The sequence below is a fragment of the Denticeps clupeoides genome, chromosome 13 (assembly GCF_900700375.1).
Source record: "Denticeps clupeoides chromosome 13, fDenClu1.1, whole genome shotgun sequence".
Lineage (NCBI taxonomy): Eukaryota > Metazoa > Chordata > Actinopteri > Clupeiformes > Denticipitidae > Denticeps > Denticeps clupeoides.
In genome coordinates this window covers 758,117-781,560 of record NC_041719.1, presented here as the reverse complement: position 1 = coordinate 781,560, position 23,444 = coordinate 758,117, and the positions used below count along the sequence as shown (strand labels likewise).

Below are 23,444 nucleotides of genomic sequence, written 5' to 3'. Positions count from 1 at the left end.
AAGAAGTTTGTTAATTGGATCAAGCGTTACTTCTTGAAGGAAGTTCCAGCTGAGCCCAACATGACCGACCCGAAATCAGTTCAGATGGGTTTGAGGGAACAGATCCATAGGCTAGACGAGGCAATGGAAAAATTCCAGGAGAAGGATTATTATGCAGAAAAGGAGATGATGTTGGTGGCCTCTAATGATGAACTGAGGACGGCTCTGCAAAGGGCACGTGAGAACCATCTGGCTCTTCTTGGAGACCTGCAGCAAATGAAAGATAGAAGCATTTGCATTAAAGTTATTCAGAGAGAAATAAGAGAAGAACTTGAAGCAGAAAAAGATTGTGGACGTCTGAGATATGAGGAGCTTCAAAGACAGGTGAAGATGGAGAAACGTAAAAGAGAAGAAGCAGAAAGGAGTCTCTGTGATGCAGAAGAGACTCGTATGCAGATGGAGATGGAAAGACAGCGCCATATGCATCTGGAAAGTGAGCGGGGTCTTTATGAAGAGATGCTGCAGCAGGAGAAGGAGGTGAAGGACAAGTTAAAAATGGAAATGGAAGATGAGTGGAGGAGAAGAGAGGAAGCTGAAAGAGAGCTTGAAGCAGAAACAGAAGACTTGGAAGAGACAGAGAGGCTTCTCCTGGGAATAGAGACAAAGGTCCATGATCAGGAGGGCAAAGAAAATCTCCACAAAGAGACACTCCAGATTAAAGAGGAACTTGAAATGATGAGAGCAGAAAGAGACAAAGAGCACAGAAGACGAGAAGAACTTGAAAAGGTGCTTCTCAAAGAAACGGCCACCAGGAAGGAACTGGAAAGGTGTTTCCAGGACATAAATAAGCCAGGAGTAGGAGATGGAGGACCCGTTGATGTGAAGGGTTGATTAAATAATACTTTATACAGAAATTTTGCAAATAAAGAATCTTTTAAGAAATGAATGATGTTTTGCATTGAATTTCCTGAGCAACACATATTTCAAACACCTGGACAAACATTAAAAAGCGTTTAAATCATACAAGTATTGAACATGTAATAAAATTATCAACATTAATAAACAGAAATGTTTAGGGGCGTGTGTCTGCCTCGTTGCAGGTTGCAAGCTGACAAGCCACGCCCACTCGCTTTTGATTGGTCAGAAATGTGCATCGTTACAAATCAAGTCTGACTTTATAACGCTTATTTTAAGAACATCCACTATGTTGTAATGGTTTTGTATTTAATGTATTTGAATAGTTTAATTACACATAATAATTATTAATAATTACACACTCGCGTAGTTACACACCAAGTAAAAATTCTATAAGTGGTCGGGAGATCTATAAATCCAACAGAAATAAATCCACTTTAGGCTGTGCTAGTAACAGCAATTCCAACAAAATTACTCCGAGATTTGTGATTCTTTTATTGTGGTAATTATTATCGTTACACTGTTTAACTGTGCAGGGACATACTGCCACAGAACTACAGGAACCACACACACACACACACACACTCACACAGACACATACATACACACGCACACATTTATACACAAAAACATATGGGTCCCGCCTTCTTCACTTTGGGAGCCCGCAATCCAGCAGTGACGTCATAAAGCGGCCTCTAAATGTTTGTTTAAAAAGATCAAACCCAGACGCTGCGGATCATCTGAAGTAATTATTCATTAGAAAGTGACACATAACCTTTTTTATTGCAATTATTTCTTCAGATGATGGCAAGAGATAATAATAATAATAAACGTGTCGAGGTATATCCCAGAAAGCTGTCTTCGGTTTTCTGTTTTTATACGAAGAGTGTAGTGATTTGACGGGAATTTAAGCCAATGGCGTGCTGGTGTCCAGACCGCAGATCTGTATAGCATGCTGCCCGGCTGCGGATGAGCTGGAGATCTGCATTCCGGGAGCGCGACTCCCAGCTCTTCCCAGCCAGGCGTGGCTTCGTGCGTCGCAGAAGGAGCTGCGCCCGGTTCGGGGGTCATGGACCGAGTCCGGAGCTCCATGCAGCAGGTTCCCAACGCCATCCCCAAAGCGCTGGGCCGCCGGGGCGCGGCCGCCAGCAGCCTGGAGGCGGAGAGGGAGAACTTCGAGCGCGGCCAGGTGGGTCTCACCTGCCTGAAGTGTGGAATTTAATCGTTTTCCAGGGTCCAACCTGTGAGAAAAAGTGAAATGTTCTGGTCTGATGTGGCTTTAATTTGTCGGACCTGACATACACACACACACACACACACACACACACACACACACACTTCACCCACTTCGGGTCATGGCTGCAGGTCACGGCGTCACAACGAAAAAACAGCTGCCAACGTTACTGTAATGAAGTTTATCATTTTATTATTTTCAAATGTCTGCATCTGTGGACATTAAAGTAAGTCATCTGCTTCGCTACGTTGAAAATTCATCAGCAAACTGAATTAAAGGTATCCGATCTCAAAGCGAGCAACAAAAACGGAAAGTAGTGAAGAGAGAATCGACGTGGGGACTAAGGACAGCACGCCAGACTCCGCTATCCCGTATTTTTTTATTGTGTTTTATTTGGAAGTTAAACGGTTCTGGTTCCTGCGTTGGCGGTGGTCTGACGTTGTTGCCAGATTGGAGTTTTTAAAACTAGAACCTTGAAAATATATCTGGCAACCCAGAGTTCGTCGTCTCCTTAAATTCCTATCAGATTTTTCCAGGCCGTTTGTATTTATGGTCGTTCTTAATTTGATCCATTCACATACTTAAGGTACCAATGTGATTTTGTGTTTCAACGTGCATCTATTTGATTAAATGATTATCGATAATTGAATTAACTTAATATTCTGAAAAGAAAGTTGTGGCCTGAGAGGTTTTTAGTCTTTCCACCCTGGGTTCCTACAGTCATTAAATACCTGATCATGAAATTAGAAAAGATCATTTTCCAGGGCTTGAAAAGTTTTTGGAGATTGAAATAAACTGGTTCTTTACTTTTAAAAGTAAATTACTGCTGATGACTACGCCGGAACATGATGGCTCCATTTTATTCGGTTTGCACTGTCGTTTCAGGGTTGTCAAAAAAGTTTAGTTTAACAATATTTTGGTAAATTTGACTTATTGCTATTTTGTTTTCATATTTGAATAGAAATTTCAGAGAACAATTGCCTTAGAATAATTGAAAAGTCTCGACGGACGCCGGATGCAACAGAGGAATAATGCTGGTCTGGCCTGGCCTGCTAATGGAATATCTGACCGCCGATGTGGCCGGTGAATGTGTTTACCGATGCGTGGTCGACCGGCGGCTTCAGCTGACCTGCATTCACATGCGGCTTCACATGCGCTTCGCTGCACCCCTGTAGCCTGTGCACGGGCGTGTCCAGAACTTTGCCTCTCTCGGCCTGGCTGCATTGTAAAATGGAAATAAAAAGCGTAAGAACACCCTGATAAGATGAGCCCGCCGGTCTTGAATGTCGCGTGGGGAAAGCTGTTGCTCATCAGGAGCACGTCTTCACGAAATGGTGCTTTTTGGGGTTTTTTTCCGGGGAATTGTGGCGAATGGCAAGCCGGCAAGAGCAACACGAGAGACCGGCTCACGTGTACCGGATACCGGTCGAATAATGACTCGGAAAAGTGGATGGATCTGTGAAACCAATCGATTCTGTTAACTTGCAGCTTTTTAAAAAGTTTCATATACTGAATCCACCACCTGCGCTCTACTTTCTGTGCTTTATTAAGTGATAACTGCTGACAATAAAACACGAGTAAGTAAGTAAAACATGGCCAACGTAACTGTTATACTGTCTTGGTAAAGAAACCGTTTAATCCCATTAATTCCTGGTACCGGTATGGGATCCGGGAATGTCGGCCCGGTGCATCCCTGCTGCTGAAGTACTGGGAGTAGTGAAAACGGACGGCTTCGGTGACCCCGCTGCGAGTTGGTGCGCGGGGATGGGCGGGGCCGTGACACCAGCATCTCTGTCCGGCGGTACCAGGAAGCGCAGTGACTTCTTTGTTGCTCTGCGGCCTTGACGGCCATGCCGCCTCTCCGGGGCGGATGGGTCGAGGCGGTGGCAGGCCACGTCCTCTGGACCTGCAGCAGGGGGCGCCGTGTGGTTGGCTGAAACTCAACCCGGCACGTTCATTGTGTAATAATAAAGGAAATTCAGGTTTTCATCACTATTTTCGTCATAGGAAGGTTTTGCACACCACTCAGCCAATACGTTCCGGTGAAAATGATCTGAACCTGTAAATATTGAGCTTCGGATAAAAATGAGTAATAATCTAATTACGATATAATATATGTATTCAAACGGCCTTTCTTTATGCATACTTTGGCATAAATAAAGCGAAAAGTGGGCTGCGCGAATGCGCATGCGCGGCGTGGCTCCGCGCTCCCGGGAATCAGCCAATCAGGACGCGTGTCGGGCTTGTGGACGCGGGACGGCGAGGGAGGACCTGGGATCCTTCTCTCTCCCGCGAAGCCGCGGCGGAAGTGGATCTTCCGTCCCGCTCCGTTCCGCCGGGGGAGGGAGGAAGAGGAGGAGGATTTTCCCTCTCGATACCAAATCGGGACACATGTTGAGTTAACGGACCTCCACCGCCTCCTCCTCCCGCTTCCTTTTCTTCTCCCTGCTTGAAATTCCTGGGAAGAGCGGCGCGGCTCCCTCGTCGGGATCCCAGCGCCATGGACGTGAATAAAGTGGTAGGAGGCGCGGCTTTTCGCGGATTCGGATGCGGAGGGAACGCGAAGTAGACTCTGCGTGCGCGGGGAGTGGAAACCTGGAGTAGATGGTCAACATGGTGCAGACGTGAAGTAAACGTTGAATAGATGTGTAGTGTACACGGTCAGCGGGGTGTAGCTCTCAATATTTAGTAGACGTGGAGTACAGTTTGAGTAGATGTGGATTGAATATGTTGTAAATGCAGTCCAATGCTGTAGTAGATGTGGTGTAAACATGATGTAGATGTGGAGTAAGCTTTGAATAGATGCGGAGTAAACATAGTGCAGATGTGGGGTAAGCGTTGACTAGATGCTGAGTAAACATGGTGCAGATGTGGAGTAAGTGTTCACTAGATGCTGAGTAAACATGGTGCAGATGTGGAGTAAGCGTTGACTAGATGTGGAGTAAACATGGTGTAGATGTGGCGTAAGCTTTGAATAGATTTGGAGTAAACATGGTGCAGATGTGGAGTAAGCTTTGACTAGATGCGGAGTAAACATAGTGCAGATGTGGGGTAAGCATTGACTAGATGCTGAGTAAACATGGTGCAGATGTGGGGTAAGCGTTGACTAGATGCTGAGTAAACATGGTGCAGATGTGGAGTAAGCGTTGACTAGATGCTGAGTAAACATGGTGTAGATGTGGCGTAAGCTTTGAATAGATGTGGAGTAAACATGGTGTGGATGTGGAGTAAGCTTTGACTAGATGTGGAGTAAGCTTTGGTGCAGATGTGGAGTAAACATGATGCAGATGTGGAGTATGCTTTGACTAGATGAAGAGTAAACATGGTGTGGATGTGGAGTAAGCTTTGACTAGATGTGGAGTAAACATGGTGTGGATGTGGAGTAAGCGTTCACTAGATGCTGAGTAAACATGGTGCAGATGTGGAGTAAGCGTTCACTAGATGCTGAGTAAACATGGTGCAGATGTGGAGTAAGCGTTGACTAGATGCTGAGCAGATGTGGAGTAAGATTTGACTAGATGTGGAGTAAACATGGTGTAGATGTGGCGTAAGCTTTGAATAGATGTGGAGTAAACATGGTGCAGATGTTGAGTAAGCATTGACTAGATGGGATAATATTTTTGGGGTTACAGTGTTGATATGGACTATCTGAGTAGTAACACTGTAGTAATTTATATGAAGACATTATTTCTATGTAAGAAGTTATGTTTCTTATTTTCTCTCTAGACTCAGGGCACTTTGTGTAAAACACCGAGATTCATAGTAAATTAATTTTCAGATTACTGCCTTGTGTGTGTGTGAACTCATAGTTAATTATTGACGTTTTAATAACCGCATCTTCAGCCACTCGCTGCTGAGCTCAACTCAGATGTTCTGACCACAAAATGAGGTCAGAACCTGAAGAGGTGGACACACACACACACACACACACACACACACACACAGAGGGACGCAGTCGGGACGCTGCTCTTCTCTACTGGATGTTGCTGTGTGTGTGTGTGTGTGTGTGTGTGTGTGTGTGTGTGTGTGTGTGTGTACCCGCCAGGGTGAAAGGTGGTTGGGGTGATGGTACCTCCGCTCCGAGCCCAGCTGGGTGCTGGTGGGGTGCAGGGTGAGCGGCGCGCTGCATGCAGATGAGTGTAAAGAACAGAAGGTTCCTCTGTGGCTCCGGGTTTCTCTGCGTCCAGCCCGGTTTTAACTTTACTGAATGAGCCAGTGTTGTGTTAGGTGTGTGTGTGTGTGTGTGTGGAGGTGTGTTGTGTTGTGTAAGGTGTGGGGAGGTGTGTTGTGAAGGTGTGTGTGTGTGTGTGTGGGGAGGTGTGTTGTGTTAGGTGTGTGTGTGTGTGGGGAGGTGTGTTGTGTTAGGTGTGTGTGTGTGTGGGGAGGTGTGTTGTGTTAGGTGTGTGTGTGTGTGTGTGGGGAGGTGTGTTGTGTTAGGTGTGTGTGTGTGTATGTATGGGGAGGTGTGTTGTGTGTATGTGTGTGTGTGTGTGTGTGAGGAGGTGTGTTGTGTAAGGTGTGGGGAGGTGTGTTGTGTAAGGTGTGTGTGTGTGGGGAGGTGTGTTGTGTAAGGTGTGTGTGTGTGTGTGTGTTTTGACAGCCGCTCTTTTCGACCATTGCTTTGTGAACCCTGCCAACAGGAAGTGGGCAGGGCTGGGTGTGCACCGGACAGGAAGCTGTTCTCGGCCACGCCCCTCCACGACGGGCCAGCAGCTTGACATCATTTTCCACCGAGACGGAGCCTCAGCTGCCCACTTCCTGTTTCTCAGACCTGATGCTGTGTGTGTGTTCAGTAAACACACGTCTGGCCAGTCGGTCTGGCTGTCCACACACTCACCTGACCTGGAGACAGTTTTACGCCGGACGCCGCCCCATTTTCCCGGGCTCGGGACCGACGCCAATAAACTGTCTCATGCGGCCAAAATACAAGAAAGCAACCAACACACACAGTGTATAGGGGCAGCGGTGGCCTGGCGGGTGAGGAAGTGGTCGCCGGTTCGAATCCCGAGGTGCCACTGAGGTCCCCTTGATGAAGGTCCCGTCCCCACACACTGCTCCCCGGGCGCCTGTCATGGTGCCCACTGCTCACCAAGGGTGACGGTTAAATACAGAGGACACGTGTCACCGTGTGCTGTGCTGCAGTGTATCATATGTGACAATCACACACATATACACGCACACATATATTCACTGTATTCTGTAGAAACGAGGCGTGGCCTGGGTGTGGTTTTGGTTTCCAGCATGGCAGAGCAGGAAGTGGGGACGGGCGGACCGACCACAGATCTGACCACAGCAGAGTTTCGCTTCATTAAGTGGCCTTAAGTAAAGTGACGTGATTGTCATTGTGAGACACTGCAGCACAGCACACGGTGAAATTTGTCCTCTGTTGCATTTAACCATCACACCATGACAGGCGCCCGGGGAGCAGCGTGTGGGGACGGGACCTTCATCAAGGGGACCTCAGTGGCACCTCGGCGGATTGGGATTCGAACCGGCAACCTTCTGATTACGGGGCCATTCTGCGGCCCATGATCCTCTTCTCTCTTCTTGATCAGGTGCTGGACGCTGCAGTCTGTCCGTCCGGGGCGTTGGTGGAGTCACATGATCAGTGGCTCCACCTTCCTCTACCCACTTTCATCAGTTTTAACAAAGTGGGTGTGGTTTATGTTGACCTTGAATGAGCTCCACCCCCTGCATTTCAGGCTGCCTCCATCATACACCAAAAAGCACTTTTTTTTAATAGATTTTTTAATTGATCTACATTATTGATCATTATTGATCTGCAAGTACACATTTCTAATAAAATGTTTCTGATGATTCATGTCAAGTGTTCGTATTTAACAAAAACATAATTAAATATGACATATCTGTGAGTGTGGAGAGCTTTAACAGGGAGTGGGGTGGTAGTAGCCTAGGGGGTAACACAGTCGCCTATGAACCAGAAGACCCAGGTTCAAACCCCACTTACTACCATCGTGTCCCTGAGCAAGACACTTAACCCTGAGTGTCTCCAGGGGGGGACTGTCCCTGTAACTACTGACTGTAAGTCACTCTGGATAAGGACGTCATTTAAATGCTGTAAATGTAGAGAGAAAACAGTGGCTCTACCCGTCCTGCTGAAATCTGATTGGTCAGTTGGTAAATAGGACTGGTCTCCCTCTGAGTGGCAGCACAGACCGGACCTGTCCCCTGAATGTCACTAATAACAGTGACAATAACCGGCAGAAACTGTTTTATTACTATTAATATTTTGTACATCAGCTGATAAAGAGCAGCAGGAAAGAATCCAGCCGATAAGCGGAATCAATAAAAGTCGTGATGATCCGAGTTCCCTCGTCATAAAAAATAAACCAACCGACTCACGACCGTCGGCCTTGACGTTTGTGGAAGTGAGACTGCGAAGCAAAAAGTTGACCTTCCTCGACGAGACAAAGTTCAGTGGGCGGAGCCTGGGCAGGGCGGAGCCAGTCTGTGTTATTCGTTGTACTTGACTGAAGTCCCGAAGCTTCTGTGTGTGTGTAAGACGTGACCACTGTGCCACAGCAACAGATGGCAGACAGCAGCAGAATTTATTTACACTGCGCGTGTGCGTGTGTGTGTGTGTGTGTGTGGTGTCCGTATTGTTTTTCTCGCGTTGATGCCGTGTTCTCGTGTTTCTGTCGGTTTCTGGTTCTGAACTCTGTACCGGAACCGTCGGGCCGTTGGGCTGCAGCTCGGTTTTTGTGTGTCTGTGTAAATCAGCCGGTCGGTCTGAACTTGCAGCTGGACGTTCAGGTCTAACGTGTGCTGATTAGATTTCTGCTCTTGCAGGCGGTCAGCATCAATAAGGCCATCAACACACAGGAGGTGGCCGTCAAGGAGAAGCATGCCAGGAATATCCTTTTTTTGTGTCCTGTGTGTGTGTGCGCGTGTGTGTGTGTGTGCGCGAGCTCCTGCGGGCTTCGGCTTCTCCTTGACCTGCGACCCCACCCTGCATCTTGGGGACTCATCATGAGAAGGGCGCTCACACCTTCTGGGCCGTGGTCAACCGCCTGCCGCTCTCCAGCAACGCCGTCCTGTGCTGGAAGTTCTGCCATGTGCTGCACAAGCTCCTGCGGGATGGACACCCCAATGTGAGAAGCACAATATCACACACACACACACACACACAGGTGTCAAGTGCGGCTGTCCTGTTATCAGATGTTAGAATTTTGTCCTTCAGATGTCTCGTCTCTTCATCCTCCAGGTCATTAAAGACTCGATGCGGAACAAAGCCGACCTGAACGACATGGGTCGCATGTGGGTAAGGGGCGGAGTCAACTGCAACCAACCAACTATTTTTATAAAGCACTTTAAAGGTCCCCTATCATGAAAATGTGACTTTTTTCTATTATTTAATAGTAATACGAGTTCCTCTAGCCTGTCTGCGGTGCCGTAGAGTGGTGACGTGTTGAATGCCGCTCCTCGTAGATCTGTGTATCGTGTCCTATGTTCTCTGTGTATTGTGTCCTATGTTCTGTCTACATGGGAGGGGTTTTCAAGTAAGAATTTCATTGTGCTCTGTACACTGTACTTTGCACATATGACTATAAACATCAACCTCAACCTGAACCTCTATGGTCCAGCAGTGGCTAGAAATGGCGATTGGTGTAAAGAGCGTCTTGGTCCTTCTCAGACGGTCGGATCTGGAATTTGTCCTTAAATTTTCAGATGAAAATTTAAGGTGAAACGGTGCGTCCTGGGAAATTGTGGGACTGGATCAAAGTGGCTGTAATTCTGCACCAAGGTGGAATTTCGGAAAGAGACTCAGAATTAGGGGACCAATAAGAATTAGGGGACCAATAAGACCGAGACAAAAGCAAAAAACATTTCATAATAGGGGACCTTTAACATTCAGTCCTAGGACCCACTGTGCTGTACAGAGAGTCAAATAGAGAGAATTTATATATAAAATAAATAAGACAGGGTTAATTATGTGGAGTTTGGTAAAGTTCTTTTTCACTGCAGGGGACAGGTTGTGGTTGATTTGCAGGTCTGAGTGGTTTTGGGTGTAGATATGGTCCTGCCTGTGCTGATTCCTCATAAAGGCACAGGGTCAGGAGAAAGTGTCCAGTCACCAGGCCCTGCTCTTCCTCATGTGATGCCACAGTCAGTACAGTTGCAGGAAGGGGAAGTGAGGGGTCGTCCGGTTCATCCTGGCTGATGTAGTAACGAACAAAACACAAACCAACAGGCAGCCGGTCCTTCTGCTCAGTCGGTTTCAGGGTAGAGATTTCCTCCATCTATTAGTTTTTATCATATTTGGAAAGATTCTCTTTTAATTCATTGTCCTGCAGTCATTGCTTAAAGTCATTAAGAAAGAGGGATGGTCTGAAGGTTGAAACCTGTGGGACCCCAGACCTGGAACTGGTCGTCCTCTATGTTGTGTTCCATTCTGAATAGATAGATGAGAGTAGCTTTGGTTCCTCTGTTCCCCCAGGGCCACCTGAATGAAGGATACGGGAAACTCTGCAGCATCTACCTCAAATTGCTCATCACCAAAATGGAGTTTCACGTCAAAGTGAGTGTAGAGGAATATTTTTTCCCCCTGGCATTGTTCACTCCTGACCAACACCCTGCTCTGTCGCTTGAAGAACCCTCGCTTCCCCGGCAACCTGCAGATGTCGAACCGGCAGCTGGACGAGGCTGGAGAGAACGATGTCAACAACTTGTGAGTGCAGCTCTGAAATCGACGACTTCAGAACATCCACCGGCTGCCCACTACCCCGTTAATGAGGGTGGGAGTGTAAATCGCATGTGTGTGTGTATACCTGCTTTTTCAGCTTCCAGATGACAGTGGAGATGTTTGATTACATGGAGTGTGAGTTGAATCTCTTCCTTGCTGGTGAGTGATTTATATAAAACTATTGGAAAATATCAGAAGTTGACGTATATGGAGTAGACGATCTGAACAGTCTTAATGTTAAATAAGTGAAATATGAGCTGTGTATGTGTGTGTCAGTCTTCAGCTCCTTGGACATGTCGCGTTCCATCTCTGTAACGATGGCTGGACAGTGTCGACTGGCTCCTCTCATTCAGGTCATTCTGGACAGCAGTCACCTGTATGACTACACCGTCAAACTGCTGTTCAAACTGCACTCCTGTGAGTTTCTCACACACACACACACACACACACACACACACACAATATCAGCAGAGGTGACTGACCCCGTCTGCTCTCTGCAGGTTTGCCTGCCGACACTCTGCAGGGTCACAGAGATCGTTTCCAGGAGCAGTTTAAGAAGTGAGTTCGCTCAGAGGTCAAATACTAAATCGACATAATTGGCCGATTTGCATAGTCACACCCCGCCCCCTCTTTATATCCCGCGTGTCTGGGTGTCTCACAGATTGAAGAGTCTGTTCTATCGCTCCAGTAACCTTCAGTTCTTTAAGAGGCTCATCCAGATCCCACAGCTTCCTGAGGTGAGTTCAGTTTGTAGGACACCAGGATCGTGGGACTCAGATCTGTGGTCCGGTTATTAATGTACCGACTCATCCCTTCTGCAGAATCCTCCGAACTTCCTGCGGGCGTCAGCGCTGTCTGAGCACATCAGTCCGGTGGTGGTGATCCCAGCCGAGTCGTCATCCCCGGAGAGCGAGAGTGTGGTGGAGACCGAGGACCTGGTGGACACGGATGTCCCTGCGCTGGCGGTAGAAACGGACATACCGCACGCGGCACATCCAGCATGGCACAAAAAAATACATTTCATTGAGTCTGGAGACATTCAAACATCCGTTTGCTTTGTTCCAGGCCGCTGGTGAGACACGATTTGACGATCTGTTTGGAATGTCTGCTGCTTCTGACCCGTTCAACTTCAGTGGCCAGAACGGCATGAGTAAAGACGAGAAGTGAGTTTCTGTCCGCCGAAAACGTAGTTTCCGTGTTGAATTTACGTAAGACACTCTGATTTGATGGTCAGCATGCTGTATTTTACGTAAGATGCTGTATTTAATGTTGTCGCCACGCACTATTTACGTAAGACGCTGTGATTCGTCCCAGGGAGCGTCTGATTGAACAGCTGAGTGCGGAGCTGCAGGCACTGAGGGACGAGATGGAGACATTCAGGATGGAGGTGGGTGTGGCCTCCATGATTCATTTTATTGCACATGCAAATGACTTAATTTACATTTACATTACGCCATTATCCAGAGCGACTTACAATCAGTAGATAGAGGGACAGTCCCCCCCTGGAGACACTCAGGGTTAAGTGTCTTGCTCAGGGACAAGATGGTAGTAAGTGGGGTTTGAACCTGGGTCTTCTGGTTCATAGGCGACTGTGTTACCCCCTAGGCTACTACCACCCAGTAGATACAGGGACAGTCCCCCCCTGGAGACACTCAGGGTTAAGTGTCTTGCTCAGGGACACGATGGTAGTAAGTGAGATTTGAACCTGGGTCTTCTGGTTCACAGGCCCACTAGGCCACTACCGCCCTGTTTCTTTTCTTCTTCAGCACCAAATTTGGAATTCACGTGGCTCAAGTTGTGATTTTTAATGTTGAATGATAAATGTATGATTTTCATTATATTTCCTTTCTTTTTCTCCCTCATTGTCTCGACCCACCCCCAGAGTGGGCGTCTCTGTCAGGCCCTGCGTGGGCGTGCCAACGAGCTGGAGGCGGAGCTTGCAGAGCAGAGTCATTTGAAACTGCAGGCGTTGGGAGAGACCGAGTTTCTGAGGGCGGAGCTTGACGATCTGCGGCGGGTCAGAGTGGACACGGAAAAGGAGCAGCGCAGCGTGACGGAGATCGAGCGTGAGAGAACATCCCAGCTGGTGCTTTATAATAGTTCATGTTGGACGGGGTGTGGGGTTAAAATGGGTGTGTGTGTACAGGTAAAGCCCAGGCTAATGAGCAGCGCTACACTAAACTGAAAGAGAAATACACAGAACTGGTGCAGAGCCATGCAGATCTGCTGAGGAAGGTGCGTTATGATCTTCTTACAAGTACATGAAGTGTGGGAGGGTGATGTGCCCTGGCTTAGTGACCAAGCTCGTTGGCAAAGGTGGAAATCCAGCGTGTGTGTGTTCGTGTGTGACAGAATGCCGAGGTCACGCGGCAGGTGACAGTGGCTCGCGTTGCGCAGGATGAGGTGGAAACCGTGAGGAGAGAAATGCAGGAAAGGGTCAGGTCCGTACAGGAATCGGCACTGCAGCAGGTACACACACACACACAGTCTTACACATGCAGCGTGTGTCCACGCGTGTTTTACGTTTTATAGTTTAAACGCGTGTTCTCTTTCTGCAGGAGAGCGCTCAGAGGGAGGAGCTCCTGGTGTTGCAGGTGGAGCTTCAGAGCTGCAGGGCGGAGCTAGATGCACTGAAGAGCAATGTGGACTCAACCCAGCAGGTAACGCACACCGACACACACACACACACACATTCTCTCACATTGTCACACATTGTTTGAGATGATGGGGCCGTGTCTTCTCAGGTGGAGGAGGGACTCAAAGCTCGGCTCTCAGCTCTCGAGACCGAAAACGTGGGGCTTCAGGCACAAGTGAAGTCCAAGGAGGCGGAGTTAGCTGGCTTGGGGGAGGAGTTGGAGCGTGTGCAGAACAGCCTGACCAGTGAGAGGGAGCGAGGAGTTAAAGCTGCGGAGATACTGCAGAACCAGATCAATGAGAAGGTAGGTGTGTGTGTGTGTGTGTGTGTGTGTGTGTGTGTGTGTGTGTGTGTGTGTGTGTGTGTATGTGTGTGTGTGTGTGTGTGTGTGTGTGTGTGTGTGTGTGTGTGTGTGTGTGTGATTGAACCCTCTTGGGTGGTAGTAGCCTAGTGGGTAACACACTCGCCTGTGAACCAGAAGACCCGGGTTCGAATCCCACTTACTACCATTGTGTCCCTGAGCAAGACACTTAACCCTAAGTTGCTCCAGGGGGACTGTCCCTGTAACTACTGATTGTAAGTCACTCTGGATAAGGGCGTCTGATAAATGCTGTAAATGTAAATGTGTGTGTGTGTGTATTAATATTTACATTGAAGGCATGTGGCAGACGCGCGTATCCAGAGTATCCATGTCACCATGGATGAAGTGATCAGTTCTGGTTCACTAGGACCCCCAACTATGAATACAATCTTTTTATTCACTCTGTTGTAGTTTCTATACATGTGTAGTTTCTATACATTCTATTCTAATATGTGTGTTGATGATGGTGTGTGTGTGTGTTGATATGTGTGTTGATGATGGTGTGTGTGTGATTGAACCCTCTCGTGTGTAAATGTGTGTGTTGATGATTGTGTGTGTTGATGGTGTGTGTATATTAATATGTGTGTGGATGGTGGTGTGCGCGTTCTTGGTTGTGTGCTGATGGTGTGTGTGATTCAACCAACTTATGCGTTAATGTGTGTGTGTGTGTGTGTGTGTGTGCGTGCAGGAGCACCATGAGCAGGAGCTGGAGCGGACGCTGGGCGTGATGCGCTGGTCCGCCCTGCAGGCTGCTCTGGAGGAGGCGGAGAGGATCGTGATGGACAGTCTGGGACAATTAGAACTGCCCGCCCACCTGACCTGCAGTAGCTCCGCAGGTCCGAAACACACACACACACACACACACACACACAACACTTCCCCTGAACAAACCAGAACAGAGGTCTTGTTAACATGGCTTGTGTATATGTGTGTTAGACTACCTGCTCTCGAGGTGTCAGGCTGCGGCGGAGAGTGTGGATCGGCTGGATGGAGCCAGGGGCCGTTTCCAGGCCGACGAGTCCGGTGAGATCCAATCAGAACAGTTGAACTTATGATGTATCTGTGTTGGATGAAGGTGTGCGCCCTGACTGTTGATGCTGTGTGTTGTAGGCGTGTCACAGTTGGTTCAGGCCGTCACCCAGTTCGGCCACCTGCTTGGCGACAGCATCGTTCAGGGCGGAGCCACCCTGAACATGGCGCCTGTGGAGCAGGCAGGTGGTGAGTGTGTCTTCTTCATGACCCGTGCAGTGGTGGCCTAGTGGACCCGAAACGCACTGAGGTCCCCACACACTGCCCCCCGGGCGCCTGTCATGGCTGCTAACTGAGGGTTAAATACAGAGGACACGTTTCACTGTGACACCATGAGTGTGTTTGTGTGTGTGTGTGCAGCCTTGACGGAGTGTGTGAAGCTGTGTGGGACCGAGGCCTTGTCAGTTCTGCAGCAGCTGAAAGCTCCGGAGACTCTGAGCGCCGTGGAAGTGACCCGACTGAGGACGGCGCTGACCAGCATGATGTCCACAGCTGAGGTCAGGGTGGTGGCCGAGCGGTCAGGCGTCTCCCGCGCTGCGGTTAAATATGGCCGCTTCTCGTCTGTCCGCAGAAGTTGCGTCCGCGGGGCCTAGAGCTGCAGCAGGGCGAACTGGGTGATTTGGTCGAGCAGGAAATGGCCGCAGCTTCGGCTGCAGTAGAGTCAGCAGCAGTCCGGATCGAGGTGAGTGTGTGTGTGTGTGAGTGTGCGGGGACTGTGTAGGGTGTGTGTATTGATTTTCTGTGGTTTTGTCACACTAACAGGAAATGCTGAACACGTCTCGCACTGTCGACACAGGAATCAAGATGGAGGTGAATGAGAGGTGAGTGTCACATTTCTGTGTGTGTGTGTGTGTTAAAGGTGTTACAGAACAGAGCACCACGAGGGTGCTAGTAGCTTAGCGGGTAAAACACTCGCCTATGAACCAGAAGACCCGGGTTCAAACCCCACTTACTACCATCGTGTCCCTGAGCAGGACACTTAACCCTGAGTGTCCCCAGGGGGGGACTGTCCCTGTAACTACTGACTGTAAGTCGCTCTGGATAAGGCCGTCTGGTAAATGCTGTAAATGATAAGTAAATGTTACCTCACCGTCTCCCCCTGCAGGATCCTGGCCTCCTGCACTGAGCTCATGGAGGCCATAAAGGTTCTGGTTCTGTCGTCTAAAGAGCTGCAGAAGGAGATTGTGGAGAGCGGCCGGGTGAGGGGGGTCATATGCAGCCCAAACACACACTCTTCTCTCAGCCTGTGTGTGTGTGTGTGTGTGTGTGTGGTCAGTTACAGTGTGTCTGTTCGCTTTGGTCTTTGTAGGGCGCAGCGTCCATGAAGGAGTTTTATGTGAAGAACTCTCGCTGGACTGAGGGACTCATCTCCGCCTCCAAAGCTGTAGGCTGGGGGGCCACCATGATGGTGTAAGTGTGTGTGTGTGTGTGTGTGTGGTAACCGGTCGTTGTGTGGGTGGAGGAGTTGCAGCAGTTTCATTTTAAGTGTCATGTAAAAACACACCAGAAATCTGTGGTTATTCCCATGGTAACGTGTTAAAGGTCCCCTGACGTGAACATTTATTTTGGTCGTGTTGGCCCCCTAATTCTGTATCCGACGCCTCTTGGTGCAGAATTCCGGCCGCTTTGATCCGGTCCCACAGTGAGATTTCCCAGGACGTGCCGTTTCACCGCCTGTAGCTTTAAATGCTAATGAGGAGGAGAGAGGGCGGGGCCAGGAGGAGAGCGGCCAATAGAACAGAGTTCTTCACATAAACCACTGATTGTAAGTCGCTCTGGATAAATGTAAAAATGTACGTTGAAATGATGTCATCAACACAATCCACCGACCACAATGTTTGGTGCAGACAGGAAGTCGTGTTTTTGAGGACAAATTCCAGATCCAATCGTCTCTGAAGGGTGAAGCAGAACGACCAAAACCCTCTTTACACCAACCGCCATTTCTAGCCACTGCAGGACCGTAGACATCCTAGAGGAACTCGTATTAATGTCAAATCATCTCACAAAGTCACGATTTCATGTCAGGGGACCTTTAATAGAAATAAAGTTTGTTGCGGGGCCCGAACGGGCGATTTACAGCTGGAAGCTGTGGTGTTTGTAGGGATGCGGCTGATTCTGTGGTCTGTGGAAAAGGGAAGTTCGAGGAGTTGATGGTCTGTTCACATGAGATCGCAGCAAGTACCGCACAGCTTGTGGCAGCATCCAAGGTAACACACACACACACACACGTAAAGGCTCTATTTGAGGAAGACCGCTTTAGGTATGTTGTCTGGTGGTTTTACCCCCTCTCACACACACAGGTGAAGGCGGATAAGGACAGTACGAACCTGACCCGCCTGCAGCAGGCTTCCCGGGGCGTCACCCAGGCCACCGCCGGTGTTGTGGCCTCAACGAAGTCTGGCAAGTCCCAGATTGAGGAGACTGGTAAGAGAGAAAGTCTGTGTGTGTGTGTGTGTTGTACAAATGAAGATCTGAAGGCTGCATCTTTTGTGTCCCAGACACCATGGATTTCTCCAGCATGACGCTCACACAGATCAAGAGGCAGGAGATGGACTCACAGGTTGGTGTGTGTTGTTGTTGTTGTTGTAATATTAGTGTGTCGGTACAGAATTTGGATCTATTTTGAACTACCACTACGGGTGGTAGTAGCCTAAATCAAATTCAAATCAAATTCAAATTTTATTTGTCACATACACGGTATGATGTGCAGTGAAATGCTTTCTGCAACTTCTACAGACCACAGTATTGCAAATGTTGCAAGTAAACAATGAACCAATATGCAAATATTGCAAACATAACCAAGTATTACACTTTTACTTCTTTAACATAAAATATGTGTAACTGGTAGGGTGAAGGTGTGCAAATGAGTTACAGTTTTTACAATGTTTAAAGAAGCGGGTAACACACTCGCTTATGGACCAGAAGACCCAGGTTCAAATCCCGCCTAGTACTCAGGTGTCCCTGAGCGTCTCCAGGGGGGGGACTGTCCCTGTAACTACTGATTGTAAGTCTCTCTGGATAAAGGCGTCTGGTAAATGCTGTAAATGTGAACTGGTGTGTGTGTGTGTGTGTGTGTGTGTTACAGGTTCAGGTGCTGGAGCTGGAGAGTCGTCTGCAGAAGGAGCGCCAACGTCTCGGCTTTTTGAGGAAGAAACACTACGAGCTGGCGGGAGTGGCGGAGGGGTGGGACGAGGATGGCGAGGGTCCGTTGCTGCACGTTACGACGTTAATGCGATGAGATTTGGTCGTGAACCGATCTTTATCGATTTTTTTTCCCCCCACCCACCAGGAACGGGTTGACCCACCGCCGCCGCGTCATGAAGACTGGGCTTCTCTCCGTCTTACTCTCTCTACGGTTCTTCTGTTCGCTCCATCTGATGGCCGCTGCTCCTGGTCGGGCGGGACCGCAGCGAAAGGCGCTTTAATCTCTACTGCCACCCAGTGGGCTGCGGGGGGAAGTGCGGGCCACAATACTAAACCCACTTCCAGCCCCGCCCACGACACGCCCTCCCCGCAGCGGCCTTCCTCTGGACCTGGACTTTAGAGAGAGCGAGATGGCGGAGGAGAGAGAGAGTAACGTCTGGTTTTACACGACTAATCAGAGCTTAGAGCTTCCCTCGTTTCTCTTGCACTGTGTGTGTGTGTGTGTGTGTGTGTGTGTGTGTGAGTGACTTTAGATCACTAAACTCTCATGGTCTTTTTTTTTTTATTTTTATATTCACCCCATGACCGAACGGCGTGTTCATCGTCGTCGTGTCTGGTTCTACCGGAGTAGCCGAATAATGACGGGGACCGGAGGAGGATCCGTGTGTGCCTTTGCGTCTGTCCCACCCCTTCCCGTCCGTAGCGTTTACCCACTTCTTCCATTTCGTCCGCCGAGGTGCCGACCGCTCAGAGCAGAGAGGCTGACCTCTGACCCGAGTTCATCCATTCGTCGGCTTTACACACGACCGACACTGTCTGCAATAACCCCGCCCACAGCAACGACATCGCCAACATCAGCATTAACTCCAGCGCCAGATTCGATGGGCGGTTTTAACACGACGCGCGCGTGTCCCTCTCGGCGTCCTGACTGATTTGACAGTCATGACACCGGGAATTTAATTCACCCGCTTCCCCGCCCGCGTCCACTGCCTCTCACGTTCGTCAACAGAACTAAACTCAGAAACACGTTTTTGTGTGTGTGTGTGCGCGCACGTGTGTGTGTGTGTGTATGATGTGTACTAAACCTGTGTGCGTGGGTTCAGTTTTTAAATAAATATTACAGCTTATTATTATTAATAATCCCACGACTTCTCATTTCTTCATGACTTCTGCATACATGCGCATGAACTATTTGTTTCCTTGCCGACTTTTCCTCTGATCGGTCCTTTTACGGCCACTGTGCCACGCCCCACCCACAACAGACACGCGCCGCGGGGCCATGCGTTCACAAATGTACCCTTTATTGGTCCTCGGTGACATTATGCAAATGAACGCAGCACAACAACCAATCAAGACGGGCAACCACGTGAACGGTGTCAGGGTTTGATTTTTATTATTCGGCGTCTTTTACAAAAACACAAGCGTCATCAAAGAGTAAAAACCGTAGCAAAAAACCGAACCCGGCGAGACGCGGCCGCGGTGATACATACACGGATCATGCGGCGTCCTTCTCTAGCGGCTGGTCGGGAACTGGTTCTTCTGCAGGGCGGGGATTTTAGTATCTCTCGAGGCCACGCCCACGTCTCCGTTTGTGTTATACAGCGATTTGTGGAAGCTGTATTCTGACCCGACGTCACCGTTGCTCCGGCCCGACACACACGCACCTCACACAGCTGATGATGGCGGGGAGGGGATACAACGACGGACAGGATAGACACGCCCACACCGAGTGGGTGTGGCTACCTTGATTCCTGCGCTACTTTAGTCTACTTGTCAGTATTCGTGTGTGCATCTTTATGTGTGTGTGTTTGTGTGCAGTCAGAAACACACACACTACACTCCCCACAGGCTCCTCCTCCCACCAGATCGGTGTGTGTGTGTGTGTGTGTCCGTGAGCGAGATAGAAAGCGAGCGAGATGGCTAGTTAGTGTGAAGACCGCGGCATACTTCACCAGAACGGACGCGGCACGTCGTCTTCAGCGTGAACCCTGTCGCTCCACAGCCCGGCGATCCCGCCTCCTTCCCACACTTTCCACACCCATCCAGCCAGTGACGCTGGAAGATTAGACAGAATTGGGCGTGGCCTCTGAGTGCCTGGGCGGGGTCATTCTGATGAAGTATGCAGGTTTGTGGTTAGAGCGAAGGGGGGCTAATGAGCTGAAGCCACACATTCACCCACACATCGTCCACCTTAACTCCACCCAATCAGGCTCCGCCCAGCAGGCTATTCCCAGCCGTTGTCCTTGATCATGTGGGCCAGTTCGATGATGAACTTCCCCTCCTTGTATTTCTGACTGCTTTCAAACGCATGTTCCTGCAATCGACACAAAAATACACAAAGCGAGGGCACCATGTTGGGTCACTTTCATCAGAGTCCCATCGGTGAAATTCCTGCTGAGAAACGTCCACTGAACCCAGAATCCCACAGCACCAGACCGGCAGCAGTGACCCCACAGAGAAATGGTCACCGGGGCGTCCGTCTACACTTCCTTTCCTGATCATCTGTTTAATGTTCCCACCACGCCCAGATGATACGCCTGCTGGCATCAGCATCCAGTTATAGTGGATGGGGTGCGTGTGTGTACAGAAAATATTTAGACCCCTTACATTTTTCACTCTGGTATATTGCAGCCATTTGCTAAAATCATTTAAGTTGAAAGTGAAGTGATTGTCATTATGAGACACAGCAGCACAGCACACGGTGAAACGTGTCCTCTGTATTTGACCGTCACCCTTGGTGAGCAGTGGGCACCATGACAGGCGCCCGGGGAGCAGTGTGTGGGGACGGGACCTTCATCAAGGGGACCTCAGTGGCACCTTGGCGGCTCAGGATTCGAACCCGCAACCTTTTGATTACGGGGCCGCTTCCTTAACCGCCAGGCCACCGCTGTCCCCCGCTTCATTTTTTTCCACATTAACGTACACACAGCACCTCATATTGAGAGTGGTAGTACCCTAGTGTGTAACACACTCGCCTATGAACCAGAAGACCCAGGTTCAAATCCCACTTACTACCATCGTGTCCCTGAGCAAGACACTTTACCCTGAGTGTCTCCAGGGGGGGACTGTCCCTGTAACTACTGATTGTAAGTCGCTCTGGATAAGGGCGTCTGGTAAATGCTGTAAATGTAAATGTTGAGAGAAGAACAGACATTTTCGCAGGTTTATTAACAAAGAAAAAGTGGAATATCATGTAATCCTGAGTATTCAGTATTTAGTAGAAGCTCCTTTTTAAGAAAGATTTGGGGATCCTGGATGGTACTGTGCTCTAAACGTTGGATCCTCCAGAGATGCTGAACTGGGTTAAATTCAGGGCTCTGGCTGGGCCATTCGAGAACAGTCACGGAGTCGCTGTGTAGATGCTCCTTCGTTACTTTAGCCGTGTCCATGCGGGCTTTCATGTGTCTTGCACTGAGGAGAAGCTTCAGTCTTCCATAAAACCCCGACTGGTGGAAGGCTGCAGTGATGGTTGACTTTCTCCCATCTCCCGACTGTATCTCAGGAGCTCAGCCACAGTGATCTTTGGGTTCTTCTTTACCTCTCTCACCAGGGCTCTTCTCCCCTGATAGGTCAGTTTGGCCAGATGGACAGTTCCAGGAAGGTTTCTGGTCGTCTCCAACATCTCCCATTTAAGGATTATGGAGCCCACTGTGCTCTTAGGAACCTTAAGCGCGGCTGAATGTTTTGTAACTTTGGCCAGATCTGTTCCACAATTCTGTCTCTGAGCTCTTCGGCAGTTCCCTTGACGTGATGGTTCTCATTTGCTCTGACCTGCTTTGTGAGATGTGAAGTAAATTTGCAAAAATGTCAACAATTATGTGTTTTTCTGTCAATATGAGGTGCTGTGTGTACATTAATGAGGGAAAAAATTTACCTAAAATTATTTAATAGCAAATGGCTGCAATATAACAAAGAGTGAAAATTTAAAGGGGTCTGAATACTTTCCGTACCCACTGTATAGTGGTCGGCGTTTGTGTGAGTGAGTGTGTGTATGTATAGTGGTCGGTGTGTGTGCATGTGTGTATGTACCATACAGGCCAAAAGTTTGGACACACCTTCTCATGTATCGTGGTTGGCGTGTGTGTGTATATGTATAGTGGACGGTGTGTATGTGTGTGTGTGTGTGTGTGTGTGTGTGTGTGTGAGGAGGGGGGGGGACTCACATATTTCCACCCCAGCGTGGTTTTGCAGTTCTCGCAGTAGATGTCGGCCACCGCGTGGAGTCCAGTGAGTAGAACTCGCTCTTCAGCCGGACCGCAGCCCACATTCACGCTGCAGGAACACAAATAGCAATGTAACACACACACACACACACACACAAACATTCATTCCACTTTACAAACACACACACACACACAAACATTCATTCCACTTTACAAACACACACACACCTGTCCCATTCGCTGTCACTTGTACACAAACCAGGATACCACACCCAGTACAGCTGTTCTCTCTCTCTTACTCACACACACTCTCGCTCGCTCGCTCGCTCACTCAGGTGAGGATGCTTACACAGAGTTGAACAGGTAAGCTCGGCCTTGGCTTCCCTGAAAAGACTGCAGAGCAGAAAGAACCTGCGTGAGCGCCACGCCCATGGCCACAGCCACGCCCCCTCACTCACGGGGATGTAAATAAGGAGTCTTTTGATCAGGCGAGGAGCTGTTATTTACACACACACATACTAACAGTAGTGTTAATACACACACAGGTGCGCCGCGAGCGTGCGTCCGGGTCACCTTGCTGATGAGCTCGTCGTGGTTGGCCAGGTGCGCCCTGCAGTGGATGCAGCTGTAGGTGCGGTGGCAGGTGGGCAGGTAGGCCTGGAAGGTTTTGGAGCGGGTCATGGTGACCATGGGCGGGGCGGAGGGGCGGTGCAGGAAGGGGCTGCCGGCCCAGCTGGGCTCGCAGGGGAAGCAGCGCAGGACGCAGGTGAGCGCCGTGGTGGGGCGGGGCGGGAGGCGCGCACACCTGCGGGGAGGCAACGTCGTCACCCACACGCACAAACCTTGGAAAAACCCGAACGTCCGCGGCCGGTTCGGACTGCGCATGCGCATTCACGGATGCGCATTCACGAGGCACGCATGCGCAGTCCAAACCGGCTAGCGTCCCCGCAGATTCCCGAATATTCCCAAGCACCGCCCACAATCCCAGTCCACGTCCCACTCGGCAGCAGCGGGCGCGTTACGGAAAAGGCGGCGTTTGTCGGGAACGTCCGGTTACCTCGGAACGCAGGCGAAATTCTCCTCTCACGGCGGCAGCTCGCGCGCACGCGACACTCTCGGGCGCGGTGGACGGGCGCGCGCACGCTGCGTCGCCGTGACGCGACCCGCCGTCGGCCAATCGGCGGGCGGCGGCGCACGGCAACGCCGCGCTGATTGGCCAGGAGGCCGGAGCGGCCGACCAATAGGGGCCCGCCGGCCCGAAACCAAAATAAAAACCCCTG

General features: G+C 49.6%; 2 protein-coding genes across 7 annotated transcripts; one reads left to right on the top strand and one right to left on the bottom strand.

Moving 5' to 3' along the window:
• Positions 1–1,916: 1,916 nt before the first annotated feature.
• On the top strand, positions 1,917–19,141 carry hip1 (huntingtin interacting protein 1). Of its 2 annotated transcripts, none has more exons than XM_029001486.1 (31): positions 1,917–2,083; positions 8,939–9,002; positions 9,098–9,240; positions 9,354–9,410; positions 10,587–10,667; positions 10,741–10,817; positions 10,930–10,991; positions 11,109–11,249; positions 11,333–11,390; positions 11,494–11,569; positions 11,654–11,797; positions 11,898–11,995; positions 12,147–12,219; positions 12,715–12,898; positions 12,979–13,067; positions 13,185–13,301; positions 13,391–13,492; positions 13,577–13,771; positions 14,517–14,664; positions 14,765–14,851; positions 14,939–15,046; positions 15,218–15,354; positions 15,429–15,539; positions 15,620–15,678; positions 15,963–16,056; positions 16,167–16,267; positions 16,959–17,064; positions 17,158–17,281; positions 17,356–17,417; positions 17,943–18,060; positions 18,147–19,141. In XM_029001486.1, the coding sequence occupies exons 1-31, from the start codon at positions 1,964–1,966 to the stop codon at positions 18,155–18,157; spliced, it is 3,147 nt and encodes a 1,048-aa protein (XP_028857319.1). In that variant the 5' UTR covers positions 1,917–1,963; the 3' UTR covers positions 18,158–19,141. The 2 variants fall into 2 exon arrangements, with proteins under 2 accessions (XP_028857319.1, XP_028857320.1); XM_029001487.1 differs by lacking the exon at positions 1,917–2,083 and adding an exon at positions 4,357–4,646.
• ypel2b (yippee-like 2b) lies at positions 18,539–23,309 on the bottom strand. Of its 5 annotated transcripts, none has more exons than XM_029001497.1 (5): positions 23,222–23,309; positions 22,708–22,969; positions 22,514–22,557; positions 22,165–22,273; positions 18,539–20,315 (listed from the first exon to the last, which is right to left on the bottom strand). In XM_029001497.1, exons 2-5 carry the CDS (start codon positions 22,852–22,854, stop codon positions 20,226–20,228), a joined length of 390 nt encoding a protein of 129 aa, XP_028857330.1. In that variant the 5' UTR covers positions 22,855–22,969; positions 23,222–23,309; the 3' UTR covers positions 18,539–20,225. The 5 variants fall into 5 exon arrangements, with proteins under 5 accessions (XP_028857330.1, XP_028857331.1, XP_028857327.1 ...); XM_029001498.1 differs by having other exon boundaries at positions 22,738–22,969; XM_029001494.1 differs by lacking the exon at positions 18,539–20,315 and adding an exon at positions 21,151–21,775.
• Between the last annotated feature and the right edge of the window lie 135 nt (positions 23,310–23,444).